General features: G+C 38.5%; 2 protein-coding genes across 10 annotated transcripts in view; one reads left to right on the top strand and one right to left on the bottom strand.

The window, feature by feature from the left end:
• The window catches only part of LOC103720942 (methionine aminopeptidase 1B, chloroplastic-like), a 34889-nt gene extending 21662 nt beyond the window's left edge, over positions 1-13227 (top strand). Inside the window, exons 8-12 of one of the 8 annotated variants that reach the window (XR_005514431.1) lie at positions 83-180; positions 4274-4321; positions 11139-11296; positions 11644-11706; positions 12393-12610. Coding sequence is in view for 7 of the 8 variants with exons in the window: in XM_026809960.1 (XP_026665761.1) it covers positions 83-180; positions 4274-4321; positions 11139-11290 (298 nt within the window). In the remaining variant the exon portion in view is untranslated. Of the gene's footprint in view, positions 1-82; positions 181-4273; positions 4322-11138; positions 11439-11643; positions 11707-12389; positions 12611-12637; positions 12657-12703; positions 12855-12894 lie in introns of those variants that run through there. The other 7 variants (XM_026809960.1, XM_008810918.2, XM_008810921.3 and 4 more) reach the window with 7 other exon arrangements.
• Positions 13228-15814: 2587 nt separating this feature from the next.
• Positions 15815-25354, bottom strand: LOC103720944 (phosphoglycerate mutase-like protein AT74). 2 transcript variants are annotated; one of them, XM_017846134.3, is made up of 3 exons: positions 25237-25354; positions 18856-19620; positions 15815-16424 (listed from the first exon to the last, which is right to left on the bottom strand). In XM_017846134.3, the coding sequence occupies exons 2-3, from the start codon at positions 19310-19312 to the stop codon at positions 16021-16023; spliced, it is 861 nt and encodes a 286-aa protein (XP_017701623.1). In that variant the 5' UTR covers positions 19313-19620; positions 25237-25354; the 3' UTR covers positions 15815-16020. The 2 variants fall into 2 exon arrangements, with proteins under 2 accessions (XP_017701623.1, XP_017701622.1); XM_017846133.3 differs by having other exon boundaries at positions 18856-19614; positions 25237-25351.
• Between the last annotated feature and the right edge of the window lie 391 nt (positions 25355-25745).

The following is a 25745-nucleotide window of genomic DNA, read 5'->3' as shown; positions in this document are numbered from 1 at the left end:
CTGATTCTTTTTGGCTTGTGCTTCTTGTCATTAACTTGTATATGTGTTCACATATCTATTTTTTTTGCTTTAATGATCCTAGTGACCATGCTGAGAGATTTGGCTATGGTGTGGTAGAGCGTTTTGTTGGCCATGGTGTTGGAAAAGTATTTCATTCTGAACCAATAATATTGCATCACCGTGAGTTATCTTCACTTTATATACCTTTAATCTTACTGGACCTTGAAACATGTATACTGTCCTTTGATGATTTGTTTTTTCTGCATACAATGAGAAAACAGATGTTATTAAGGTCAATAAACTTAAAGACAATATATATTTTCTATTCCCACTAATATTATCTTGTTAATGTTTATTGGCCTTTTTAAAAGTGGTAGCTATCTAGAACTGGAATTTATTTTGAGAAAAGCATGATGTGAGGCAGCTGATGCTCATTACTTTCCTACATAAATTTGATATAAAAGAATCCACAAATACTGGTAGATGCTTATCCAATATAGCTGATAATGGTGAACCTATTTTGATAGTCAAGGCTACAAATCTGCATTATTGAAATGAGTATCAGCTCTACAAATCTACATAAATCTGCAACCCATCTTGTTGGAAAATCATTTGGTCCGACAAGCATAAAACAATTATATTCATGTGAGGCTGGCCCTTCAATTGGCTTGATATCCGGCCAAGCCTGGTTTTTAAGTGACTAGAGGACTTATAGGAACCATTCTTGCAAAAGTTATGTACGAGTGAAATGAGAATGCAGATACTTTTTAGCTTAATAACTGCAATTTTCATGAAAGCATCCTCGTCTGTTTGGACTGGTAAAAAGTTAATGGCAGTGTTGGAGATAAGACTGACCAAGTGGGTACTGAAGTCTTAAGGATTGTCTCCATTATGCATATCTTTTCTCATTGAAATGAGGTTGTCTATTGAGCATGGGTTTGATTCAAGAAGGCTCCATAGATGAAATGCACAAATTTCTCTGACAGGGTGTAAACCTGATGTGGACCCTCAAAGAATTGTCACTCTTGGCCAAATGAGGTTTAGCTAAGAGAGGAGGGGCCCTCCTATGAAACCTGGAAGGAGAATTGGCAGGAAGTTAGACCTGTCTTATTGGCCACATTTTAAGCTTATTTGGCTTGGGACCCTCCAACATCCCTGTGGACTCGGAATAGTTTAGACTCTAGACTCTAGACAAAGAGGATTCATGGTATAGTTTGATAAATGCCTTTTGTCTCCCAAGCACATTTTACAACCCAAATAATCCAATTGAAACACAATTTAGTGTTACGGCCTTAATAAATTTTGAAATTACTTTAGACTTTTTCTAGCAGAAAGGAGAAAAAATAAATATACTTAATGGAATTAAAATGTCATGTGGGACATTGGATCTACAAAATTAGGAAGGACCGATTGGAAAGCACTGAAATTTTCTAATGTCTGAATTAAGGTTTGCTGTCTCGATATTGGACCCTGTACCATTGCCACACTAGCACAGTGTCGGTACGGTATGATACGAAATATTTTTGGCATACCGAGTGTCGGTACACCATTCGTACCGAGTACCGCGGTACCCAACATCGACGGAACCGTCCTGAACCGGCCGATTTCGCCCGTTTCAAACCGTACCGGTGGCTCACCGGTACGGTTCCGACTCAAAAAAGGGGATGACATCCCGGAGATGAAGAAGGAGAAGAAAAGAGAGAGAGCGTGGGAGGGAGGAAGAGGGAGAGGACGCCAGCGGAGGGCCGGCAGAGCTCGACGGAGGCCGCGAGGGGCCAGCGTTGGGGAAGAAGGAACCCTGGGAGAGGCAAAATGAGAGAGAAAAAGAGAGAGAGCGGGGGAGGGAGGGATGCCAGTGGAGGGCCGGCGGAGCTCGGGGGACCCCGACGGAGGCTGTGAGGGGGCCGGCGTAGGGGAAGAAGGCCGCTTAAGCGGCCGAACCCTGTTTTGTTCAAAACAGGGGTCAACCGCTTAAAAAATTGGAAGATTCGTAAGTGAAGTCGGCAATCGATTTGTCGACTTCACCAGCAAAATTAAAAAAATTGAAAATTCGTAAGTGAAGTCGGCAAATCAATTGCCGATTGCCAACTTCACTCGCGAAATTAAAAAATTTAGAAATTCGTAAGTAAAGTCGGCAAATCGATTGCTGACTTACTTACGAATCTCCAAGTTTTTTAAGCGGCTGACCCCTGTTTCGAACAGTGATCGGCTACTTAAGCGGCCTTCTTCCTCGGTGTCAGCCCCCTCGCAGCCTCTGTCGAGGTCTGCCGACCCTCTGTCGGGCTCTGCTAGCGCCTTCTCCTTCCTCCCCTCTCTCTCTCTTTTCCTCTCTTGTTTGGCCTCTCTCCCGCCCGTCTGTTCGCTGTTGGTACAGGCTCGACACGGCACAGCGTAGGCCCGTATCGAGCCATCCTGCCAGTGAACCGGTACGGGGTCCGGTACCGTTTTTTTGACCTTGCCGGTACCAAACCGGTATGGTATGCCCCGTACTTTTTGATTCGGGCCGGTACGACATACCTTAGTTTGGGTTGAATGATGAAATTATATAAGCTTTCAAAATGAGCAGTTTGCTTTGCTCAATGTACGGAAGCAGCAAGACTACATTGATGACTATAAAAAAGAAGCCTTTTGAGATATATATAAGCTAGACTAAATGTCCCAAACATTTTTTATAAAGTTGAATAACGTGGTAGGTTCAAAGCCAAACTACCTATGGGACTTGAAAATGTAATAGCACAGTTCGCTTTACCAGTACTAGGGGACATAACAGCCGGCAATCAGTTTGATATGGTACTAGTACGTACCATACCAAGTTGAGGTGTACCAGAATAAGGAGGAAGAAAGAGAGATACCTCGTTGTTGCGGAACCCTAACCCTAGACGGCACCATCACCACCGAGTCATCGTCGTTGCGGAGCATCGAGAGAGAGGAGAGAGGGGAAAGGAAGATCAGGAGAGTAGAATTGAGAGACAGAGAGAGAGGCATACCTCATCATCGTGGAACCCTAACCCTAGCCGGCATCATTGTCCCGGTGCCATCGTTGTTGCAAAGTCATCGTCATGGTGGGGAATCAAGAGAGAGGGGAGAGGGGAGAGGGGAGAGAAAGATCTGGAGAGTAGAATCGAGAGAGAGGGGGAGAGAGGGAGGGAGAGGGAAATCAAGAGATTGGGAGAGAATAATCAAGAGAAAGGGAGAGAATCTAGAGGGATTTTTATAAAAAAAATGGTTTGGCTTGGGAGCTGGATTGACCAACTGAACCATCCCATTAGCGATTTGGTCCAATTCGGTGCACCTTGAACCACCCAACTCAGGACAGTTTGGCAATTCTTGTGAAATAGTCTTTTAAGCATTCACTTCTGTTCTGATGCACTTCTATTATATTATCAACAGTATTTTGGTTATTTCTAACTCTTGGAACACAAAGTAGGGCCAGTAGTTTGGTGTATAAAAGTTAGCCCAATTTATATACTTATTCTGACAAATTATCTAAGATTGTAACCTTATGAGCAACCTCTCTTCATCTTTTTCCTGAAATTCAGCTAGAGATGTAAAAGTTTTAGACTGAAAGACCTGACATCACACGACACTGCAATCCCTAAAGCATGACCTTTGAAGAATAATTCATGGGATTTGCTTGCACATAAATGAAAAAGGGTGTTAACGTAGAATGATGTATAATCTCTTTGAGAAAATTGGCTATCCATGTTATTTTCTACTATAAAATCACTACCTAGTTGTGTAAAATTAGTATGTTAAAGTTTACGATAAAGTTGGAAAGAACTGGAACCAAGGTTTGCGGAACTATCCTGAACCGCCTGGTTCGAGGGCGTCCCAGGACGTACCGGCAGCAGATCGAGACAGTTTCGGCATTGAAACCAAGACGCCGTCGTTGGAGGGGGAGAAGAAGAAAAAAGAGAAAGAGAGAGAGAGAGAGAGAGAGAGAGAGAGAGCGGGAAAGGGAAGGAGAGGGAGAAGAAGGAAGAGAGGTCGGCTGGGGCCGGCCAGCGGAGGCCAAAGAGCCTCCGCGCGGATGAGGCGGAGGCCGGGGAGACACAGAGGCGGGGATCCGCCTTCAGTCCCCAGTTTTGTTTAAAACAGGGGCCAGAGGGGGCCCATTTTTTGTGTAATAGAAGTAATACCTTGCAGCTTGGAAGAATTTAATCTGCACTAGTAGTAATAATTATAAACCACGATTTAATTCTCTAAGTTTCCAAAACAATCCTTAGTCGATTTTGTTTTGCTCTTACATCCATGGCAATTCTGTGCTTGACAGGTAATGATAATCCTGGATTTATGATTGAAGGTCAAACATTTACCATTGGTATGTAGTCATACATCATGCTTACTAAATTGAACTTATTAAGTGCAATTCTCCTATTGTGATAAGATTTGGTAATTAAATGGAATTAAATTTCATGTTATTAATGGTTCTATTTGATTAATGATGCATTTATATTTTAGGAAAAAACTTGATACTTGTACTGGCTTGCAATTATAATTTTTCTTTTTTTTTCCTTTTGCAATTTGTTAGCAGCATGTATAGAAGTCCATTTTGTTTTTCTGTGAGCTACAATTCTATTTAATCAATATGATTTCCAATGACACTCCCCAGTCCAGGTGAAAAGGCAGTCATGCTTGCTAAGTTGAACTTATTAAGTGCAATTCTCGTATAGTTTAATTCATGACAGTTATTTGAAAGCTTTGTGGTAAGATTTGGTAATTATATGGAATTAAAATTCATATTGCTAGTGACTCTATTTGACTAATGATGCATTTATATTCTAGGGACAAAGCATGATACTAGTAGAGACTTGCAATTATAATTTTTTTTTTTTTTTGCATTTGTTAGTAGCACATGTTGTTGTTCTGCAAGGTGTAATTCTAGCTACCAATATAATTTTCAATGCCCATCCCAAGTGCAGATGAAAAGGCAGTCATGCTTAATAAGTTGAACTTATTGAGTGCAATTCTCCTATTGTTTAATTCATGATAGTTCCTTGATAACTTTATGACTATTTATTAATCATATGAATTCACATTACTAGTGGTTCTACTTAATTAGTGGTGTATTTATATTCTAGGGACAAAACTTGATACTTGGACAACTAGAAAGCATAATTTTTCTTTTTTTTCTTTGCAATTTGTTAGCAGCATATGTAGAAGCCTAGTTTTGTGGTTCTATGAGGAACAGTTCTAGGTAATCAATATAATATCCGACAGCAATATGCTTACTAAGTTGAACTTATTATGTGCAATTCTCCTGTTGTTTAATTCATGATAGCTCTTTGAAAGCTTTGAGATAAGATTTGGTAATTATATGGAGTTAAACTTACTTGATTAGTTATCTTCTAGAGACAAAACTGGATACTTGTATAGTTCTGCCATTATAGTTTTTCTGTTTTTTTTTTTTTTTGAATTTGTTAGCATAGAAGTCCAGTTTTGTTGTTCTACGAGGTGTTATTCTAGGTAATCAATATAAATTCGATGCCAATCCTAGGTCCAGATGAAGAGGTGGTGGTTGATATTTTGTGAATAGCAAACTTGTCCCGAACTGGTTTGTGTTGCTTGGTTCTATATGGTACTGCTCTGTTTCGACTGCAACCTACCGGTTCCTAGGTGGTCTTTGTCAAAAGCCTAGGAAAAAGGGTCTCCTCGAAAACGAAGAAGGCCAAGGGGATTGCAGCCTCCGGGAACCCTTTTACTCTTCCTTTGTTAGGTTGAAAATGGTGGGATAGAGAAGAGAGGGAGGGTGGTTTGGGAAGCCCTGGTTCAGCTTTTTGGCCTGATGGGAGGCTCTTTCAAGCTAAGAAATCACCAAGGAAGGTAAAATCTCCTCCCTCCCTTGGTTTTCCATGCCAACAATGGCCCAAAATGAAAAAACAAGAGTGATCATGCCACAATTTTCTATTTAAGCATGATCTCATGATATGTTATGGTGTTAACTAGAATCTACATGATGGATATTATTTTTGCTGATTCTTTTATTTTTTTATAAAATATAAACTTTTGTAACAAAATAATAAAAAAGAGTAGTCAAGACTAAGAAATGCTAGTCAAGAATAAGAAATTCTATCATGTTTGGAGGCATGGTCTATCATACCATCCCATATTGTCCGATACAAAGCGTATCATATCGGTAGAAAATCGATACGAAACACATCTTCAAGTCGGTACAAGCCCCATACTGCCCGTACCGTCCCATACCGAGGCGTACCGAGGTGCATACCGGTCTATATCAAGGCGTACCAAGATGAAAATTGAGAAAAATGGTTGAAGAGCTATTTCGGCATAGAGATGTACTATATCGTATCGAAGCAAACTGATAAGGTACCGATACGGTACCTGGTATCGAAATTGCAAAGTTTGTTTGGGAGAATGTGTGCATGCATTATGTTTTCTTTGGCAGCACTTGCATTAATTATAAGCATGTTTAAGGCCACCCAAATGTACACCGAAAATTAAAGAAATGTGAAAAATGACCTAGTAAAACCACCTTCTCTCGAGCTATAAAAATGTATAATACCTCCTAGTGGTAGCTATAACAGCCCTAATTAAAATTTAATTTTTAGCCTTTTTAATTAATATAATTTTAATTAAAAATAATGAGGAATAACTAAAAATATTGAAAATTGGTTGTGTGAAAAGATAATTGGGACATTTTCTGGATCAATTGGCATATTTCTTTAAATAGTTATATAAATTATCATAATTATTTATTTATTTATAACTATAACATTTATTAGTTAATCCAAGAATCATGAAATATTGTGTGTAAAGACTAAAGGGACATTTTTTGGAGCAATTAGTATATTTTTTAATAATTATATAAATTATTTCAAATGTATAGGCATTAAATTTAAAAAAAATCATCAAGTAAACTAAACGATACATAAAAATAGTTTAAATTATTATAAAGATGATACTATTGTTTTATATAACTTGAAGTGACAAACGAAACGCATTAGATGATATATGTGCACTACATTCTAAAATTGAGATTGAAATGTGTTAAACAAAGTGGACGAGAAGCATGATCTATCGAATGTGATTTTGTTTATGTGAAAAAAAAACCCCTCCAGACAGAAAAAGACTCCTTCCTGTACGAGTAGTAAGTGAAGAATTATAGAGAGCTATGGTTGGTTGTTGACCAAGGGAAAGCATGGGAGAAAGATGGCGAGAACCCTATTCGAGACCCAAGGCCGGCTAAAGATGGAGGAGCTAGGTGGTCGTCCTAGACTAGCCAGTTTCTTAGCGAATCTAACAAATGTGGATGTGGAGTAGTAGTCTAAGCAAAACATGCCTTAGCTAACTGATGCCTAGTACCAAGAGGTGGGGGGAGTGGAGGAACAAAAAGTGATTCGAGGTTGAAGACTTCGAATGAGCAATTTGACAGAGGGATGTTAAGAAGAGGTTGTTATCATGATACATGGGTCTCGAGGGCTAGCTAGAGCACTAGAACCAATCAGAGAAATGGGGCAGTCAGAGTGTTGGGCCATGTCAAGCTATGCAAGGGGTTTTGAAAGGTAGGGCCAGTAAGGGTAAGATGCCCCAGACATCCACCCAGAGCATGAGTAAGAAGAGAAAGAAGGCTATAGATCCCTTGGGGGTAGTAGATAAGGAACCAATTTGATTAAACTACAAGACCACGAAGCTCTAAAATGGTCACTTGCCTGGATCATCTTGCAATACTAGTAATGATAGTTCATTGATAATGGGTCTTATGGCTAGGGTAGGAGCAATGGTCGTGACGTGATGTGGGTGACTTATAGCCATGGGCAAGTTCTACCTTACTGATCGGTATTGACCTGTAGCAAATGTATCCTACTGTACCAATAAGATACTTGTACTGTGTCGAGGTTTAGTTTGGTATATAACTCGAACTGAGCCATACTGATCTGAACTAAGTGGAACTATCTCATACTGTCCAAAATTGGTGTATATATTTTACGGTACAAACTCCTGATAAAAAAGGCGAGAAAAGAGAGGTCGGGTGCTGTCTCAAAATAGGGTGTATACTAAGGTTCGTCGTCTCGGTATCGGACCCTTTACTGGTGCCACATTAGCACTGTGTTGGTATGGTACGGTAAGGGTCTTGGAGAACATTCATCTTAGGAAGCCTACACTTGCGCCAAATTGGCCTACTATGAGCCTAATTTGGTAACCCTAGGCTAACCCAACCATCTTGTCATGCCACCCACCCCCTTGATATCCTCACACCCCTTTCGTGCTAGTATATGTATGCACTAAAATTAAATCCCTTCTCCCATGATGGACCACCTAGCTATTACGACATTCTATTTAGCTTAATCATTTGTCCTTTTTAAGGACCACTTGCCTAAAAGAGTGACAAGTGGCACCTTCTTCATCTTTCACCTCACCCTCTCCATCATTCTCTTGTAACCAACTTGATCCCTCATTATCTCCTCTTGCCAAGTGTCCGATCCTCGCTTATCCCTCTACACTCCCAATCTTGCACCAAAGAAGCTTCCAAATAAAGACAAAGGGAGATTTTTTTTTCTTAACAAGCTCTCCCCATCCGTTGGTTGGGTGGCGAACTGCTAGGTTAGGTCTAAATTTCAGTGGATACATCGGGAAGATAAACGGACAAACTTTAATGGCTGATGTTGTTTTCATGTTATTTTAAAGTAAACTTGCATTTATTTAAGATATTGCATGTAAATAAGAAATAAATCCTTTTTTGAGTTAAAGAGAAATACTCAAAGACACAAATCTGTTAAAAATAAAAAAAATATTTTTTTTCCAACTTTACTACAAATTCCATACTTTTGGAGATAGGTCATAATTTCAACCTTTGAATGCTAAGGTGTTCATCAAATCTTTAAAATCTTAAAGTTTAATAACTTCGACAATATACAAACATCACTAACATTCAAAAGTCCAATAAAAAAAGTTTTACATTTGTCTCCAAGATGCATCATCTATTACAATGCTATTCAGCACATAGCACACTAGTGGAAGACTTCAGAGTCCAATTTGTTCATTATAAACTTACACATATTTGTCTAACTATATAATGGATCATTATACACAATCATAAAATAAGCAAATATATGCATGGAAAAACTTGTGAAACTTATAGAAACCATATGAAAACCAGTGAAAATCTAATTTTAAATATCATTGTTTTCTCAAGTTGGAGATAATTTGGTAAGTAGCTAAAATTTAATTTACAGGTATTTACAGATAGACTCCCCTTTCTACTTTTCCTACAAGAAAATAAGTCAAAGGGAATTATTTACCAGAGAAAAGGAGTGGTTCTATTAAAGGCCATTAAAGGGAATCTTTAAATCAGATTTTGCTCTTACCTTTCTCATTTATTTGAATCATCTAAGGTTTGGACCTTAAGCAGTGTATTGGCAACAATATGTGTCTTTCCTATCCTTGTCATGTCCTTTTCTTCAATGGTTATCTGCCGAGAGTCTGGTTCCTAGAAGTTTCCTTTCTTTCCTTGTTCATGTTTTTGGGAACAGGTTTCTGAAAGAACTGCATTGGTTTCCAATTCAAAAAGTTTCTATGGAGACTCGTCTTAGTGGGAGGCTTCCTCAGTAACTATGCTCTTAACAAAAGCATTCAGCTGGTGTGAGTCTTGCAAACATATATATATATATATATATATATATAGCAAAATTTGGAGATATCCTAAATATTAATAATCATTTTTCCAAAAAAAATTTCCTATATTTGGCAAATTTATGAAATGTAATTGAATATTTCTTTTATAGATATTAAAATGTCTAAGTAGACCATATTTTACTTATCTTTTCTATGAAACATGATAATGATTTTTTCTTTTTTGTAAGTTTTTACAACGTATGTTTCCTAATTTCCGGATTTCATGCAATATTAATAAGAGATCCTATTTTACAACATATATAGAGAAACAGCTGAAATTTATCTTCCTAAGTTTCTTGGAGATCACACCAAAATGCTTCCGGATCTGCTTAAAATTCGTGAAATTTGAGTTTAATTTTGAGAAAACAAGAGCTTCTTAAAACCTAGTCTTGCAGCGGTGGTTGTTAGTGCCCCCATATTGAAACCAGTAAAAAGTGATACTAAAGGCTCATCTGTATATCAAATTGTACCGTTTCATCAGTATTTCATAGTTTAACCAAAATTGGCTGAAACCAACCACAAAACCAGATGCTGGACTTCTCAGTTTTGATTCCCGGTTAAATTAATTCAATAATATTTTGCTTTTGTTTGTAACGTAATTAACATTAAAAAAAAATGGTTGTAGTTACTCTCAGCAAGAGAACAGTGAAAACTCTTCGTTCCAGAAACATCTAAGGAACTATTCTTCACTTGTGGAGAAACATAATTGAAATAATATCAACACTTTATATTTATATAAACAGTGCTGGACCTTTTTTCTTGAATACTCTAATTGTTGCCAACTTGTGACTATGTCTTATTGGAGTTGTAATCCTTTTTTTGCTTCTGGATATTCTCTTGTGATGGTTTCTTGATTGAATGTTCTCACCAGTTCAAAAGGCCATATAAAATTTTTCATCATGCCCCATTTTCATCCTACTTTAATTTGACCTTCAGATATCTACAATGAGGAAGAAAGCTCAAGTTTAAGTATCACTTAAAATTACACAAATATCAATAGCTCTCCAGTTAGTATGGTTTTAGCTACCGCATTCGTTATACAGTTTTAATCTGTCCAAGTTGCACTAAACATTTTCCCGATATGCCAGCCATACGAAATGAGATTTATAGCCGTACATATAGCTAATCAAGATGTGAGGCATTAGAAGCCAATAGATCAATCCTCTCAATTACAGCCACACCCTGGAGACTCCCCGTCCATCAAGTGTCCTATGACATCTTGCGTCAAAAAGACATGCTTGTTGCAGATCTTTTTGTGTCTCAAACTTTGGTATGTTGTGCCTTGATCCATACAATGGCCCTATAAAGGTTAAAAAGCTGAAGCTGTTTTCAATGAAGTAGGAAGTAGGTTGCTTACAGAGGAAAATGTAAGCTTTTTTCTTGAAAGAATGTGCACGTGCGCCTGCGCATGTATGTGCATGTGTGCATGATTTTCTAAACTTCAGAATGCTTGTAGAATCTTTTGTACTTCTAGTTCAATTGTTAACAATCAGACTGCTATGCAGAGCCCATTCTTACAATGGGAAGCATCGAGTGCATCACGTGGGATGATGGCTGGACTACGCTTACAGCCGATGGCAGCTCTGCCGCACAATTTGAGCATACAATACTAATCACCAGGATGGGTGCAGAGGTCTTGACAAAATATAAAGTTTAGCATATGGTAATGCATTCTTTGATTGTTAGAGCAACAAATGCTCATCTTTCATAAACACTTAACATTGCACTGCATTTTTTTATATTATTGCTACATACTTTTTATAGCATATCATTATATAAAGGAATTCAATGATTCTGAGCATGCATCAAGTATGAAAGCACAATTTCAAGCACATATAGTTCCTGAGTTGCTTACGTTAATATCCACAACTAGGAAAAGCCCAAGTAGTGTACTTGGTTAATCCTAGGGTTTGTGAGGAATTACAAGGTTATATTAGTTAATCCTAGGGTGTGTGAGGAATTACGGGGTTATATCCCTTCCTGAAAGATGCTCTTCTGTATTTGGTGCAGCTCGTTGTAGCCTAGGCCCTTGTTTGCACCCCCTTGCACTCGAGTTGATATAAGAAAGAAAAGGTAAAACAATAGTTATCTACTCATCTACATGACATCTAAATTATAAAGGACATGCAATGAAATTGTCTTGATGATAATAAGTATGGGGGAAAATAGGACCCCAGCCAGACATATTTCACTGTGATAATAAATATTACAAGTTTAACATAGAGGAGTAATCCTATGCTGCACCATTGTATTCCCCTGCAATTCCCTCTCCAGCATAGCAGGATAGGATTGGTGCAATTCACAAGGGTTTGGGCCACTTGTGGCACCATCTCAATTCCATGTTGGAATGGGAATTAAGTAGGAAATACAGAGGTATGGCCTAGCATTTTTCAATGTAGAATATTGATCATTTAATACAGCAACAATTTTCGTAGAGTGGTTGAATACATTGTCCTCCTTTATGATATCCAGAGGTGTGACATTCGGCATGGCAGTTTGGGATGTCTTCGCATGTTCCCACACAAACATAAACTGCTTTTGCTGTGACAAAAAAAAAATGCATGCGTAAACAAAAAAAAGACTTTCAATTATGGTGCAAGACTTTCAATTTTCTTTATAAATGGTAAACAAAAAAGAATAATTTGTTTAGAGTCCTTCATAGCTCCATTTTTTTCTTTTCTTCTGAAATAGAAAAAGACATGTACCGTAAGTGAACAGTATAGCAAGAATTGTGATAGCCATGAAAAATTTCTTGGCAGTGGAAGAGGTGGCAGCCATGTCGAACTTCTTGATCTATATGCATCAAGGCTTCAAATTTATATTTGCATAAGATGAGTACTTTCTTGTCAAGCAATAACTATAGAGCTGTAACAGCTGTCTCAAGGAGGTTTTGTCTCCTTTAATTGCCATTAACCAATATTCAATGGATTTATGTTCATAAGAGTTTCATATATCAATTGCTTTAATTGAAGGGAAACATAATATTTACTATGAGTGGTTTTAGGTGATTTGGCAGCCATATTATGTAACATGTTTGAGAACAATAAGATCCATTAAATCTTCTGATCAGCACCCTACAAAAGTTGAATGGAGGAAACAAGGAGAAGCTAAAGGCAACATGAAGCATCTAATTCCATTTATTTATACATTTCAGTTTGGCTTAATTTGGCTTTAAATCTTAGAAGCGATGTAGAACTTAATGCTTTTTATGATGCTCTTTTGGCTTATACTGATTTTATATTTTGTAATTTTTGATGCTAGGATGGATATCATGGCCGAGGCATTAGTCTACCCCGTTTTTGGTAACTGACCTTAAAGGTTAAGTTCTCTCATCAAGTCTCGAGGCTAAAATTATTGACGATTAGGTTAAGCCACCAGTTGGGGTAAAGCTAGCTTTGGTTATGCATCGTTGCACCAATATTAGTTTATATTTTCTTTGTATATGCTAATGATTATTAAACAAGCTATATGTTTTAATAACTCATGAGTCTCATCAAAATGGAGACAAGGAAACAGCTACCTCCTCAGGGAGGCAGTTTCATGTTCAAATCTTTAGAGGAATGAAGCCATTTGGTGGCAGAGGGTTCTTTTCCATATTTCGATTCTATGAGAGGAATGAAAATGCTCCGGTCGCCCAAAATTTAATACTGAATTTCTTCTAGTATTCAAATTCCATTCTAATTTAAATTTCGATTCTAGTCGTCAGCCAAATGCATGGGAGGATATGGCCATTCCGATTTGTATTTCAATTTATTTCGATTTCGATTCCGGTCGCGAGCCAAACATGCACTTAAACTTGGTAGATCCATGCGAGTTAGCTGCAGTTTCAAACTAGCCCCATTGGGTTTTCGTCTATAGTTCAGCGGTCTTCCAAAACCTACAAGTTTTTGGAACCTGAGAAGGAAAAATGGTGGTTAATTAACAATTCACTCCTCATGGGTAATGTTACTGGCCTACCATTTGTATGACATGACATCGTATGTCACAACCGTCAATGAAAGATCATTTTGAAGAAGATCAATACAAGACGAGTCTGGACTTGCCCCTGTTGCTGAACTGAAAGAAGCTTTTTTCTATAGCTTGACTTCGTTTGTCATATTTCTCGTTTTGTTCCAGTCCCCCACTAGGAAAAAATTCTATTTAAGTGACGGTGGGATGTAAGGCTCTGGTTCAGTACATAGACTACTCTTAAAAAAATGTATTGAGCCAGGGTGTCATCATTCTTTGAAAGAGTAATCTCTTTATAAAAAGTTTTACGATTTTATAGGATTAATCATGCTAAAAATTTTGAAATTATTAAGATTTTTTATTTTTATTCTGAATTTTAATTTAGTACAATCAAACCATCGAACTTATCGCATTTAGGATTCCAAACCCTGGCTATGACTTCCTTTAAATGGTCTTGATGGAGTTGGTGTCATGTTCGCATATGCCACTAAAAAGGATGCTGGCATGGGCAGAACTAGTTCAAATAGGAACATCTAATGCAAAGGAAGGGACTTAGAGGAGGACTCAACGGCGAGGGCGGATGATGATGGGGAGGAAGATGGGGGAGCTGCAGGAGCTGTGGAGGATGGCATGTATGGTGTAACTTTGAGACATAGCCTCAATGGTCTGCCTTGGTTGACTCAACCCGCTCGAGCTCGCTGGCGATGCCCTCTCCATCCACTTTACCAGCATCACTGGCTACTCTGTCCTTGTCGATCTCATCTACAACCTTGAGCCCCTTTACTCCTAGGCCTATGGCTCCCACAATTGGGGTACCTGCCGGACCCCAACACCACTATCATCGCCACCACCATCCTCATCCAGACCACCGGACTCATGTACACTGTCCCCATGGCCTTGGCCACCTGCATCTCCACCTATGTGCATCAAAATTTACGTTCTCACACCTTTTTTTCAATTTGTCTCTCTTGGGAGTTGGGATCTACATGGGATCGATCATACTATGTGCTTTCTCAAAGAGTTGGCAAGTAAAATTTCGACGCTAATATTATTGGCACTTTAGAAAGCATCGGCAATAAAAATACCGACGTTTATGAATGTTGGTATATGCATTAAAAGGTATCAGAAATTTTTCCTTTTCCTGTAGTGAGGCGCATCTCACCATCCCTTCTCTTCTCCCTTCCTTTCGCCATTTCCTCCTCTGTGTCACGAATAAACAATCATAGGAAAACCTAATGCAACACTGATAAAGTGGTGGGGAATCTTGTGGGTCCTGCTGCTCGTCATTAAAGAAAAAAACCACCGCTCACTCGTGCAGCCATTGCTGGTCTCGAGTCGCTAGTGGGAAGGAGATGGGAGAATGAGCAGTGGAAACCTTATCCATTTTGGACGAAAATGAGGGAGAAAGGAAACTAGGAACTTTTGTCTACGTGCATGACCAACTCCATCAGTCCCATCTAATGGAAGTTATAGGTCGAATTAGGAATATTAAATTTCTCAAGTTCGATGACCTAATTGCACTAAAGTGAAGTTTAGAATAAAAATAAAAAATCTTAATAAATTTGAGAGTTTTGGCATGATTAACTCATCTTTATATTTTTATCCTAATCGTCTCGAGTTCATTGGATCCCACTCCAACTCCCAAAAGGTCCCAACCCTCCTCCATGAGTGACTTGTATAACCTACACATCACCCACTTTTTTGGCCACAGATATAATCCACTATTTTTTCCCCAAAAGCTTATTATCTTTTCAATTTTAATTGGTTATTTGAATATAGATTTTAACAAAAACTTCAATATAATAACAACATTAACGTTGTAAAATTTACTACAGTATATCTAAAAAACAATTCAATTCTAGATATGCATTTTTGTTTCCAAAGTTACAGTTTTAGTACTCATGATTAAGGTGATGTACTGATACTATACTGATAAGTTTCTTCATAAAAATATAACCAATTATGGTTTTAATTAGATTTTCCTTGCTTCTACATTTAAACAAAAATATATGTATATTTACTTTTATTTGAGAAATATTAATATAGTAAGTATAACAAAGATCAAATACAAACATTGGCTTGCAATCCTGCAAGTGGTAGAAAGTAAGCTCGGGGGATGGACATGGCTCAAACCTGACACAATTGGCCTGCTGGGTATTGATGCTGCGATAGTGATCTCCTCAGACCCCAACCCAACCTGGCTGATGGCTCATCCGAGACAACTTGTTCATAATTTGGCTCACTGAAGTTCTTTTGGTCTTTTTCCATTTCCCAAATCAAATTTTTCATAATCCTTAGCTAAACAACCATAACTTCACAACTTTAAATAATCAAAAAAGGCCCTATTTTCTACCAAAAGAAATCAGAAAGTGAAAAAGGACAACCACTGTGATGGATAACAAATATCATAAGAATCACATATGAACATCCAATGACAATTCAAACAATATGGTTTTCATCTTCTTCATCCGAAGAATCCTTCAGATCATCGAAGAAAGAATTAAGATACCAAGCGCAATCCTCATTCCAACTGCCCCGATTGGCAGTGGCCCGCCACTGCTGATCGGCGATCATCTCCGGCGAGAGGCCCCACTGCTCAAGCTCCTCCCTCGTGTGATGGATTGCAAGGCTGTAATCTCCCCCAGGGCCTACCTGCATCACTCGAAACTCGCAATTGCCAAGGTTGTTTAGCCTCTCAAATTGATCGACCGACCACTTGAACCATTTCATGAGGAACACCCTTGAAGCAAGGCCATGTGATATGATGATGAGGTTGGTGTTGGAGTTGTTGACCTGACCGAATCTCTTCATGTCTATGTCCCTCCATAAGGACTCCATAAAGTCTGCAAGCAAAGCTCTATAGTGTTAGATGGAGGCAGCAAAATTAGCCTGATCTATAAGATCTGGATGCACTTGAAGTGTCTAAATGAATATGGCAAAACAGTCGGAAGAACTAAATTCCCTCTCCCCTCGTTATAACTATCATTTTGTCCTGAGCAACTTTAAACAAATCAACAATAAGATAATGGCTTACACAAACACTACCACAAGCATACTTACAGTTTTATCCTTATCAATTTCTGCATATAATGTTGTTTAAATAACAGACGTTATATGTGTTTTAGCAATAACAATTACATTATTTAACAGTTATAAAGATCTAAAATTGACATCGTCACTTTTTACAATTTTACTAATATTATTTAGAGTTTTTTTTTTGTATATATGCCCTCCAAAATATACTAAATCGTATGAATATCATTGTAAAATTGCCATTTGCGTGTATGCCCGCATAAATACTTATTTTGCATATATATCCTTCTTTTCCTTTCTTTATGTACTCATGCTATCTAACGCCGTTAAAAAATAAACAATTTAAATTTGAAATGACTAAAATACGCTTACGCATAGACACACAAAAAAAAAATTATACGGATACACATGCAAATAGCAATTTTGCAAAAGTATTCATACATTACATATATTTAGGAGGATATACACTTAAAAAAGAAAATCTAATAAAGAATGATCAAAATCCACTAAAGATAATTCAGTTATTTTTTAATAAAAATGACAAAAATAGATTAATATTATCATGTCACATGATCTCATGTTAATATCAACTCTTATAGAATAAATATTGCTTTTATAAAATTATCGCCTAAAAAATAAAGAACAACTCAACATTTACAAATCATTAAAAACTATTTTACTAACCTAAGCATTTATAATTAATTTAAATCGATATTCTTTAATCTTTTAAAAATAATGAAGAATATATAGATGTCATAAATTTAATAATGATAATAATATCAAAATCAAATAGAGAATGGCACTACCAACATAATCACCCAATATTCTAATTTGACCGAGTCAAGATCTTAAAAAAAAAATTGACAATGTGGTTTGATCTTTTTTTGACTTATTGATCCAACTGAATCATAGAAGGGTATACATGTAAAAAAAAATTTATTATTCAATAGCAATCTCCCATGCAGCAATAGAAAAAGGAGGAGGAAGACGAAATAGGAATAGAGCAATGGCTCCTCCGCTCCCTACTACTCCGGCAGCCAATTCAGTAGAAATATTGGAAATCATAATCTAATATGAAATATAGGTTTTCTAAATCTTGACCATTCTATAAAATTACACAAAAGGCTTTGGGGTTTTCTTAGGCCCACTAGTATTTATTGGCACTAAATACTCCGACTATCCTTTGGCGTTTGGCAACAACTATTATGGTTTACAACAATCCCTCTAATGTCATATGCATTAAGAACGTTTCGTGTGCACAAAATGAGCTGCACATAAAACCCCTCCCTGGGCGGTAGGCTAAAGTCCACGTGGCAGATCTAGCGAAGCGCTCACAGAATTGGAATACAATGGGACTGGATCAAGGGTCGACACCTGTCGGTATCGCACCAAACCCATCAACAAAGTCAAAATTAGTTGGGCCACCTCATGTGTGTCTGTCGGGCCACCTCAGCGTAAGAAAAAAAAAAAAGAAAAAAAGGGGGAAGTGAGCGCTCCGCCCCCTCCCCCGTACGAACGGAACCTAGATGCCCCCCTCTCCCAAACGCTGCTCCTCTCCGCCGAGCGCGCCGCCGGTCCCCGCCTATCGCTCCGCCCCCCCCCCTCCCCGAGCGAACGGCACCCTCTACGAGCTTTTCCCGCATCCCGCGTCGCCGCCAAGCTCGGACCAAGCGAAGGGGGCGTCGGCGGTTACCGAAGGCTTCCACCACCGGCTTCTCCGAGAGGGCGGGTCCGTTCAACATCGTGTGGCCCTTCAACATAAGCGGCAGCCGTGACTCCGATGGCAGCCTCTGCAGCGGCCGATCGTCCTTCGTCGGCGGCTATCCCTCCTTCGCCACCTCCGCTCACCTCACCAACCGTTCCTCGCAATCCACCACCGCCCTCCGATCCGTGAACGCCTACCTCTCCTCCCTCTTCGCATCAACCTCCCTCTGTCCCCTACTCCCCTCCAGCTGCGAGATCACCAAAGCCTTCCACTTCGTCCTCGCTACGGGCCATAGGAAATAATTTCTCCATTCCCTAGCCCTAGGTCAAAGTAAGTTGGTCCTATAGCCAGTGGCCAAACAGCCTTTTTTTTTTCCTTCCTTTCTTCTTCTTCCCTTTTGTTTTTTTTAACGGCTTTCTACTTCTTCCTCTCTTTTTTTTAACGGTCAGCGCCATTCCCCCAGGACCCCAGAAAGCTTCTAAAACATCAAACACGGAGGGAGGGAGGGAGAGAGAGAGAGAGAGAGAGAGACTTACTGGCGACACGGTCGTAGACATCGGCAGCAGACTCGCCCTCGGGAAAACGGAAGAAGAAGCGGCCGAACCTCTCCCTGGTCTCCTTGATCGCCTTCATCCTCTCCTCCACCTGGAAATTCCCGAAGTCCTGCTCCCTGACCCTGCACTCCTCCCTCACCCCGACGATCCTCTTCTTCGAGAAAGCCCTGCCGATCTCCCTCAGCGTCAACCGCGTCCGCTCATAGGGCGACACATAGAAGTATACCTTCCAGTTCGCCGCCTGCCCGCCGTCCGACACCACATCCCGGATCCGCCGGCCCGCCGCCCGGGCCTGCTCCACGCCCAGCCTAGTGAGGGGGATCCTGTAATCCGGGGTGGTCGCGTAGGCCGCCATGTCCAAGTTCCCCTGGCTCTCCCCATGCCTCACCAGGATGATCCTCTTGGGAAGGCTCCTCTCACCGTTGTGCTGCTTCAGCATCTTCTCTTCCTCAGAATTTCTCCTCGTCTCTCTCCAATCTATTGATGGTGGGCTGTTATTCCTCCTCCTGGGCTTCTAGAATAAATACTTTCCTTTGCCTCGAAAGTATTCTAACTGTCTCCGGAATATATCTCTAATAAATCTAGAAGGTGTCCTCTGAGTTGGATCCTCATGTTAACGCGGGGGTGGGGACAGAGTCCTGATGTTCACCACCGACGGTTGAAGCTTCTGCGTTTAAAAAGATAAACTTTGAGGAATCTATGGGTTTGAAACGTTGACTGCTTCTGGATTGAAACCTTTTCCTGTGCCTTGCACAAAAAGAAAAAGATTGGTGTTAGGAGAGAATTCAGAAGAAAAGGAAAAAGAAAAGGAAACTGAAAAATCTCCACACGATCTACATTGGATAATGTTTTTCCGTTTTAAGATAGTTTAAGGAAGCTGACATCTGCTGGTGCCAACTTGGTTGGTTGTTTCTCTGTTTTGTGGTGAACATGACGAAACGTGCACAGCATCCTTTGGGTCAAACGCTTGTTAATGCTTCCATGCTTTATATGCCATTTTGTTGCTGTCGGCAAGCAATTCACAAACCATGTCTATTTAACTCATTGCCTTTCGGCTTATCAACTTAAAGACAGCTAATGACAGGGAAATATCCTCTCGAGAGGAGATAATTAACATCAAAATGCGTTCATGCACTGCATAACGCCCACCAAGCCTGAAAAAAGTATCTCGGTGGTCCTACATTGGAATGTCAAAGTTGGATGTATGATTAAATCTGATGGCAAAGAAGGGACTGCATCTACTCAAATATATACAGCTTTTTAAGCTCTCAATACCTTGAATCCTTGACTCATAAAAATAATAGCAATTCAGAAAACGGAGTCAATGATTTTCTTTGTTATTTTGTTGTTACAAAATGAACTATGTATTTGTATATTTATTAGAGTCAGCCTATGATTAGATTACAGGTCTTTCAGGAATTTATCATTTTTATTGTTTCTTATTGAGACCTATTTTTCCTTATTGAGACCCAGGAAATTATCACGTCTCCAGAGAAAAATACTGATAGCTAAATAAACTAATTAGCTACAGATTCTAAACTGAATATGTAATTAGATAAATAAAAGTCGAACCACGTTCCTAAAGTGCCCAACATATCTTCACCATATTTTCATGCTATCAAATGTTCCACAATAATCTAAATCATGCAGATTTTGCATTTTTTTTTTCCAGAAAAATAGAAGTATCTGTTAAATGTGAGCATCCATCATAAACCACTTCTTCTGCCCTCTTTGATAGAATAACTGTGGAAATTGTTGACAAAATATAAATCAGTTCCATACATACACAAACATATAAGCAGCAGCATTGAGAGGAAACCACTGACCTGCAAACTTACAACAGGTCACAAACCTACAGTTGATAATTGCCTAATTTTGGGGGCTAATAGTGGAGTTCTTTATAAATATCTCCAGCTTTTTCAGCCTACTTTTTTCCTTCCCTAAATACAAACTCAAAAATTTATTATCAAAACACTTGAAAAGATCAAATATTGACATACAAAAAGATGATAACCTCTTTTTTCTTTGCAAGAAAGTAAATAACTGTTAGTACTAATGGGAAGGGCAATCACAATTTTGCTTCTTAATTGCCAGAAGGCCTACTTCAAGATACCCAAGCCAAAGATTCAAATTTACCATGTACAAAGATATATCTACTTTTCCTTGACCAATTAAAAGGGGTAAATAGGAAATGATTTTCACCTACTCTTTTGGATTTTGGCTAGCTTTGATTAAAAAAAATTGTTTTCTGAATCTTAAATTCTAGATTTTACTGCTTGAATAGATAAAGATTGCAAGAGATGACAGCTTAAATGAGGAACTGGAGGATTTGTGTGTGGCTGCAAAGAAGCAGATATATCAAGGTCAAGGGTAGGTGGGAAAGACAAACTTTTGGAGAGAATTCAAAGTGGGTTCCATGCGCCAAGTAGAAGATTTGGGATGAAAAGACCTTGATCAGAATGATTCTAGATAGTTTGAATTAGGTGTGCACACAATTTGGGTTAGTTCAAGTTAGGGGCCAACTAAGTATCAGACCCATCCCAAACAGTTCTCAGTTTTGGAACCGGAACTGAAACAATCCATGTTGGAACCAAACTGAACACATCCAACCAAGATCAGGTTGGATCAGATTGGCTCTTGAGAAGTCAAAAAAATCTCTACAAATAGCAAAATGATCTATTGGTTCTATTCAAGGAAGCCCATTAAGACCAGTAGTGTACGCAAAAGCCAAAAAATAATGCATAGCAACCGAACTAGAAAGATAAAGAATACATGTTGGATTAATATGCTATAACAAGAAGACCGAATATTCCATTCAACCACAGTCATCTAGAAAAATTTTAGCAACCACATAAATTTACATTCATATGATGTGTCAGATCCTTCATATCCTTCTTTTAAGTTGGTATGGTTTAGACTATAAAAGAGATCTATCGTACACTATTATAGTAAAAGATAGAGATTGTTGTGATTGTTTAGGGTTTAGGGATGGATAGGAGCAAAGGAGAGAAGAGTGGGAGAAGCTAGACTTCTTATAATTTGCCTTTGACTTGTGCTGTGTACACACAATTTCCGTGCTGATGCCACTTAATTTTTCAAGGATCATGATCTCAAAGACTATTTATACCAACAACCAGACCAATAACATGCAAAAACATATATGTATAATATTTTAATTTATGAAGGTTAAGTATACAAATTAGAAATAACCCTCAACTTTAGACAAGGGAGCGTTTCAGAGAACCTAAAAGGCTTTTTGGCAGGTCATCAGATCTATCTCAATAACTATGACGTCATGAAACCAGAAAACAATTGTCTAAGACTCCCGCATGAATTAAAGTGCCAACCAGAACGAGTTGTTTCGTGCATAGATAAGCACAGACACTCAAAAAAAACTATTGGGCAGGTGGATTCACATCCCTTATGACCTACATAATTCTTGCTCTTTGGTGCAGAAGAAATTTGATAAATATGATACATTACACACCATGTCAAAGCCTTACTGCCGCACAGAAGTGGCACCATACTAAATGTTTCCCAGTGCTTGGCATGCCAATGTGCCAGTGCATGCCAAGTGTGCTAAGCAGTGGGCAGCATGGCATGGTAGAATGCAAGTTATATAGAGAAATACATTTATCTATGAGGAAGTAATGATATTAGAAAGAGCCATGCTGAAGTACGACACTCAAAAGATTTTCTATACAGTTGTTAAATCAATTTAGGCATGAAGTTTAGACTTCCTTCAAGATTTGATCTAACTTCAAGTTGACTCAAGTTATGATATTTAGACTGTAATTAGTTCCAATAATTTAGTGATAGAATCTGTATTCTGCAGAACAGCATTGTGCATGTGCAATCATGCAAAAATAATCCGTAAAGAAGACCATGTTGTCATAATGCAAAAGATCAGAGAAAAGGGCACTGACGGAAAGCAAAGAAGCATTCGAGTTATAGGCTGTATATTCAAATGAAATGTTGCTTCAATGTGATACAACATATAAGACAGCATGATATGTGGAAGGGTCCTGATGGAGAACTGATAATAGGGCATTCAGATCTCATGTATCCTTGGTAGTTCTTTATTATTAGTAATTTCACCACTGAAAGTCTAGTTTCAAGTTCCAATTTCAATCATGGAGTAGTTCATACTTGATAATTATTAAAACTTCATATAAATAGGAATAATATTTTTTCAGAGGAAAAAACAGGAATGTCATGTCCAATATCAGGTGTAAATTTCTAGTTTAATCTCAGATTTCAAAGTACCGAAAAAGAAGATCAAAGAAAGGGGACTCCCATTCTTAAAATTTTTTAACTTCACTGCTTGTAGAACTCAACAGCACAATAATTTCTAGGGTGATTCTGCAAGAGAATCTCTCCTTTAGCAAACTCTTAGCATTTGAACGGCACAAGTCTTTAAGGGAAGAGTAATATTAGGGGAAACTTTTATTATCTTAAGGTTCATTTACATGCAAGGATTGCCGATCTAGACTTTTTTTTGGGGGGGTCATATTCAAAATCTCGCAAAGCTTCATTCTACAAGCATTCCTATTTTAAAAGGTATATGGATTCCGGATTGAAAATATGGATATATTTCATTCTTTGGAGATACTAGCTTCTAATCTGCATATCTTCGCAAATCCTCTTTTCCATTTTTCACTATTACGTGGTGGGGATTGCAATTTTCCATGAAATTTTCCATTTTTCACTCAACGATGGAATTTCACTTATTTGATTTTTTGAAGATCGACGAGCCGTACCAAGAAAGACCAGCTGGAGCCGGAGAAGGAGAAGATAAAGAGAGTGAGCAGGGGTGAGAGGAAGAAGGAGCGGCCGCGAACGCCTACAAAGGGCCACGGAGGGGCGGCGGAGGCAGCGGGGGCGCGGTGGAGGCCGAGGCCGCGGCCGCGGCCGCATCCCCTGTTTATATGAAATATAACTTCTTTTATCAACAGACAAACATCCAATCATAAACTGTACGAAGTGCAAGACCATTATAAAGGTCATCCCAAATTCCCAATACATGAGGCGCCCACCACATCTAGGAAGGGTCGGATATATGCAGCCTCATCCCTCCATTAAAAAGGCTGTTTTGGTGTTGCGAACCTGTGACACCCAAGTCAAAATAGAGCAACCTTATTGTTATGCCAAGACCCACCCTCAAAGTGCAAGACCGTTACACTAGCAAATGTCTAGAACTCAATCTTACAAAGAAATAACTATTACGCTTACAAAATTCAGATCGTAATCAAGCTAGTAAACACTATAGAAATTGACCCTTATTCTCTATCTTCCTTCGGCACCTTAAAGAAAAAGACAGATGGAGTAAGCAGAAAATACAATACACTACAACAGAAAAAAAGAAAAAAAAAACAATTGTCTTGCATTTGAGTGCTTGATAGCTACGGGAAAAGGGTAGCTCAGAGTCTCTGGGTGCAAATCATCAGTTGTGTACTCTTGGCAGCCAATTGAATGCAGTTATTGTGGGAAAGAGTGGGCAAGAAAGCATGAATATAGGTATTTCTGGAAAGGTAGACTTGGGATACCATTGCATGATTTCTTTCACATATTCCAGTTTTATTTTACATGGAGAAGCATACATTGAATATAAGCATTATATTTATGAATACCCCAACAAGCAGTTCTAAACGACAATCTTTTAGCAACTGAAATCTTCTTCGTTGATAGTAAATAAAAGAAAAAATCCTGCTCTCCAGCTGCCTTCGCCAAACCTCCAGAAAGATAACTTGGTTAATAACCATTCTTTGATTAAATAAAATTCTACTTAAAATAATTAACTGAGTAGAGCATGTTATCTTATATTTTGATCTGTCATCACTAGTTCAGTATGCAGGTTATTGTTTTACCAACAACAGATTCTTCTTTAGATGGTGCGCCAACTAGTCCATTCCTTAAGGAGGATCTAGAGAGTATAGAAACTATAAAGAATTGAGGATCACAATAAAGATTGTTCAATTATCTGTTTAGAATTTGCAGAGATCTCTTATTGATCACAGCAAAGGACATTTAAGGTTTAAGGCATATATTCATTCAATTAGCCAGAATATGGGAAGTCATGAGAAGTAATTACGCGCCAAAGTGACATCCGTGTAAACCAAGAAGTTGACCTCAAGTTTATGTCAAGGACAGCATGTCTTCAGCAAGCATCGACCTCAAGCTTATAAATGTCACCACATTATTCAAAGAGACACACACAAACACATTCACATTAGAGAGAAAAAAAAAACTGAAGATCTCATGGAAAATACAGAGGGTGAACGGAAACACAACGTAGCACCTTCGCAATAAGAAAATGTGTCAAATATGAAGGAAATAAGAACTAAAAGAAATACAATCACTTACAGGGCTGTGGCATCAGATCTAGAATTAGACCAAAGTTTTCACTTCTCTCCATCATTAATCCTCCTTGCCTCACAAGCTTTGATGCTAAGACTTCTAGTGGCGCTAAAGGCAAAACCTGATAAATAATGATGAAATGTTAATAGGAAAAAAAATCATACTGTTGTGCAAAGGCAGATTAATATTCTCATTAGTAAAATAAACTTGAGAAAATAGGCTTAAGAGAAGAAACCACCCAAAAGTATTTCATGACAATATTCAACAATGTATTTGGTAGATCTGCACACAGAGTACAAGCAAGAAAGTAGCCCATTAAAGTGCACTCATGAAGCATGATTATAATTCTCGACCAAACAAAAGCATCACAATCAACATGCATTGCTTTCTATCAGAATTTCAATAGAAATCTGAATCTGAACAGTTTCAGTCTAGTTATGGTGGTTTCAGCCCACTCCAGTCAAAATTGAATGAATGGTGCTTTATTATGGAGTCATTTGTTCAACTTTTTGAGT

The sequence above is a fragment of the Phoenix dactylifera genome, chromosome 12 (genome assembly GCF_009389715.1).
Source record: "Phoenix dactylifera cultivar Barhee BC4 chromosome 12, palm_55x_up_171113_PBpolish2nd_filt_p, whole genome shotgun sequence".
NCBI lineage: Eukaryota > Viridiplantae > Streptophyta > Magnoliopsida > Arecales > Arecaceae > Phoenix > Phoenix dactylifera.
Note: the sequence above shows the minus strand (reverse complement) of the source record. Positions and strands in the feature narration are given on the sequence as shown.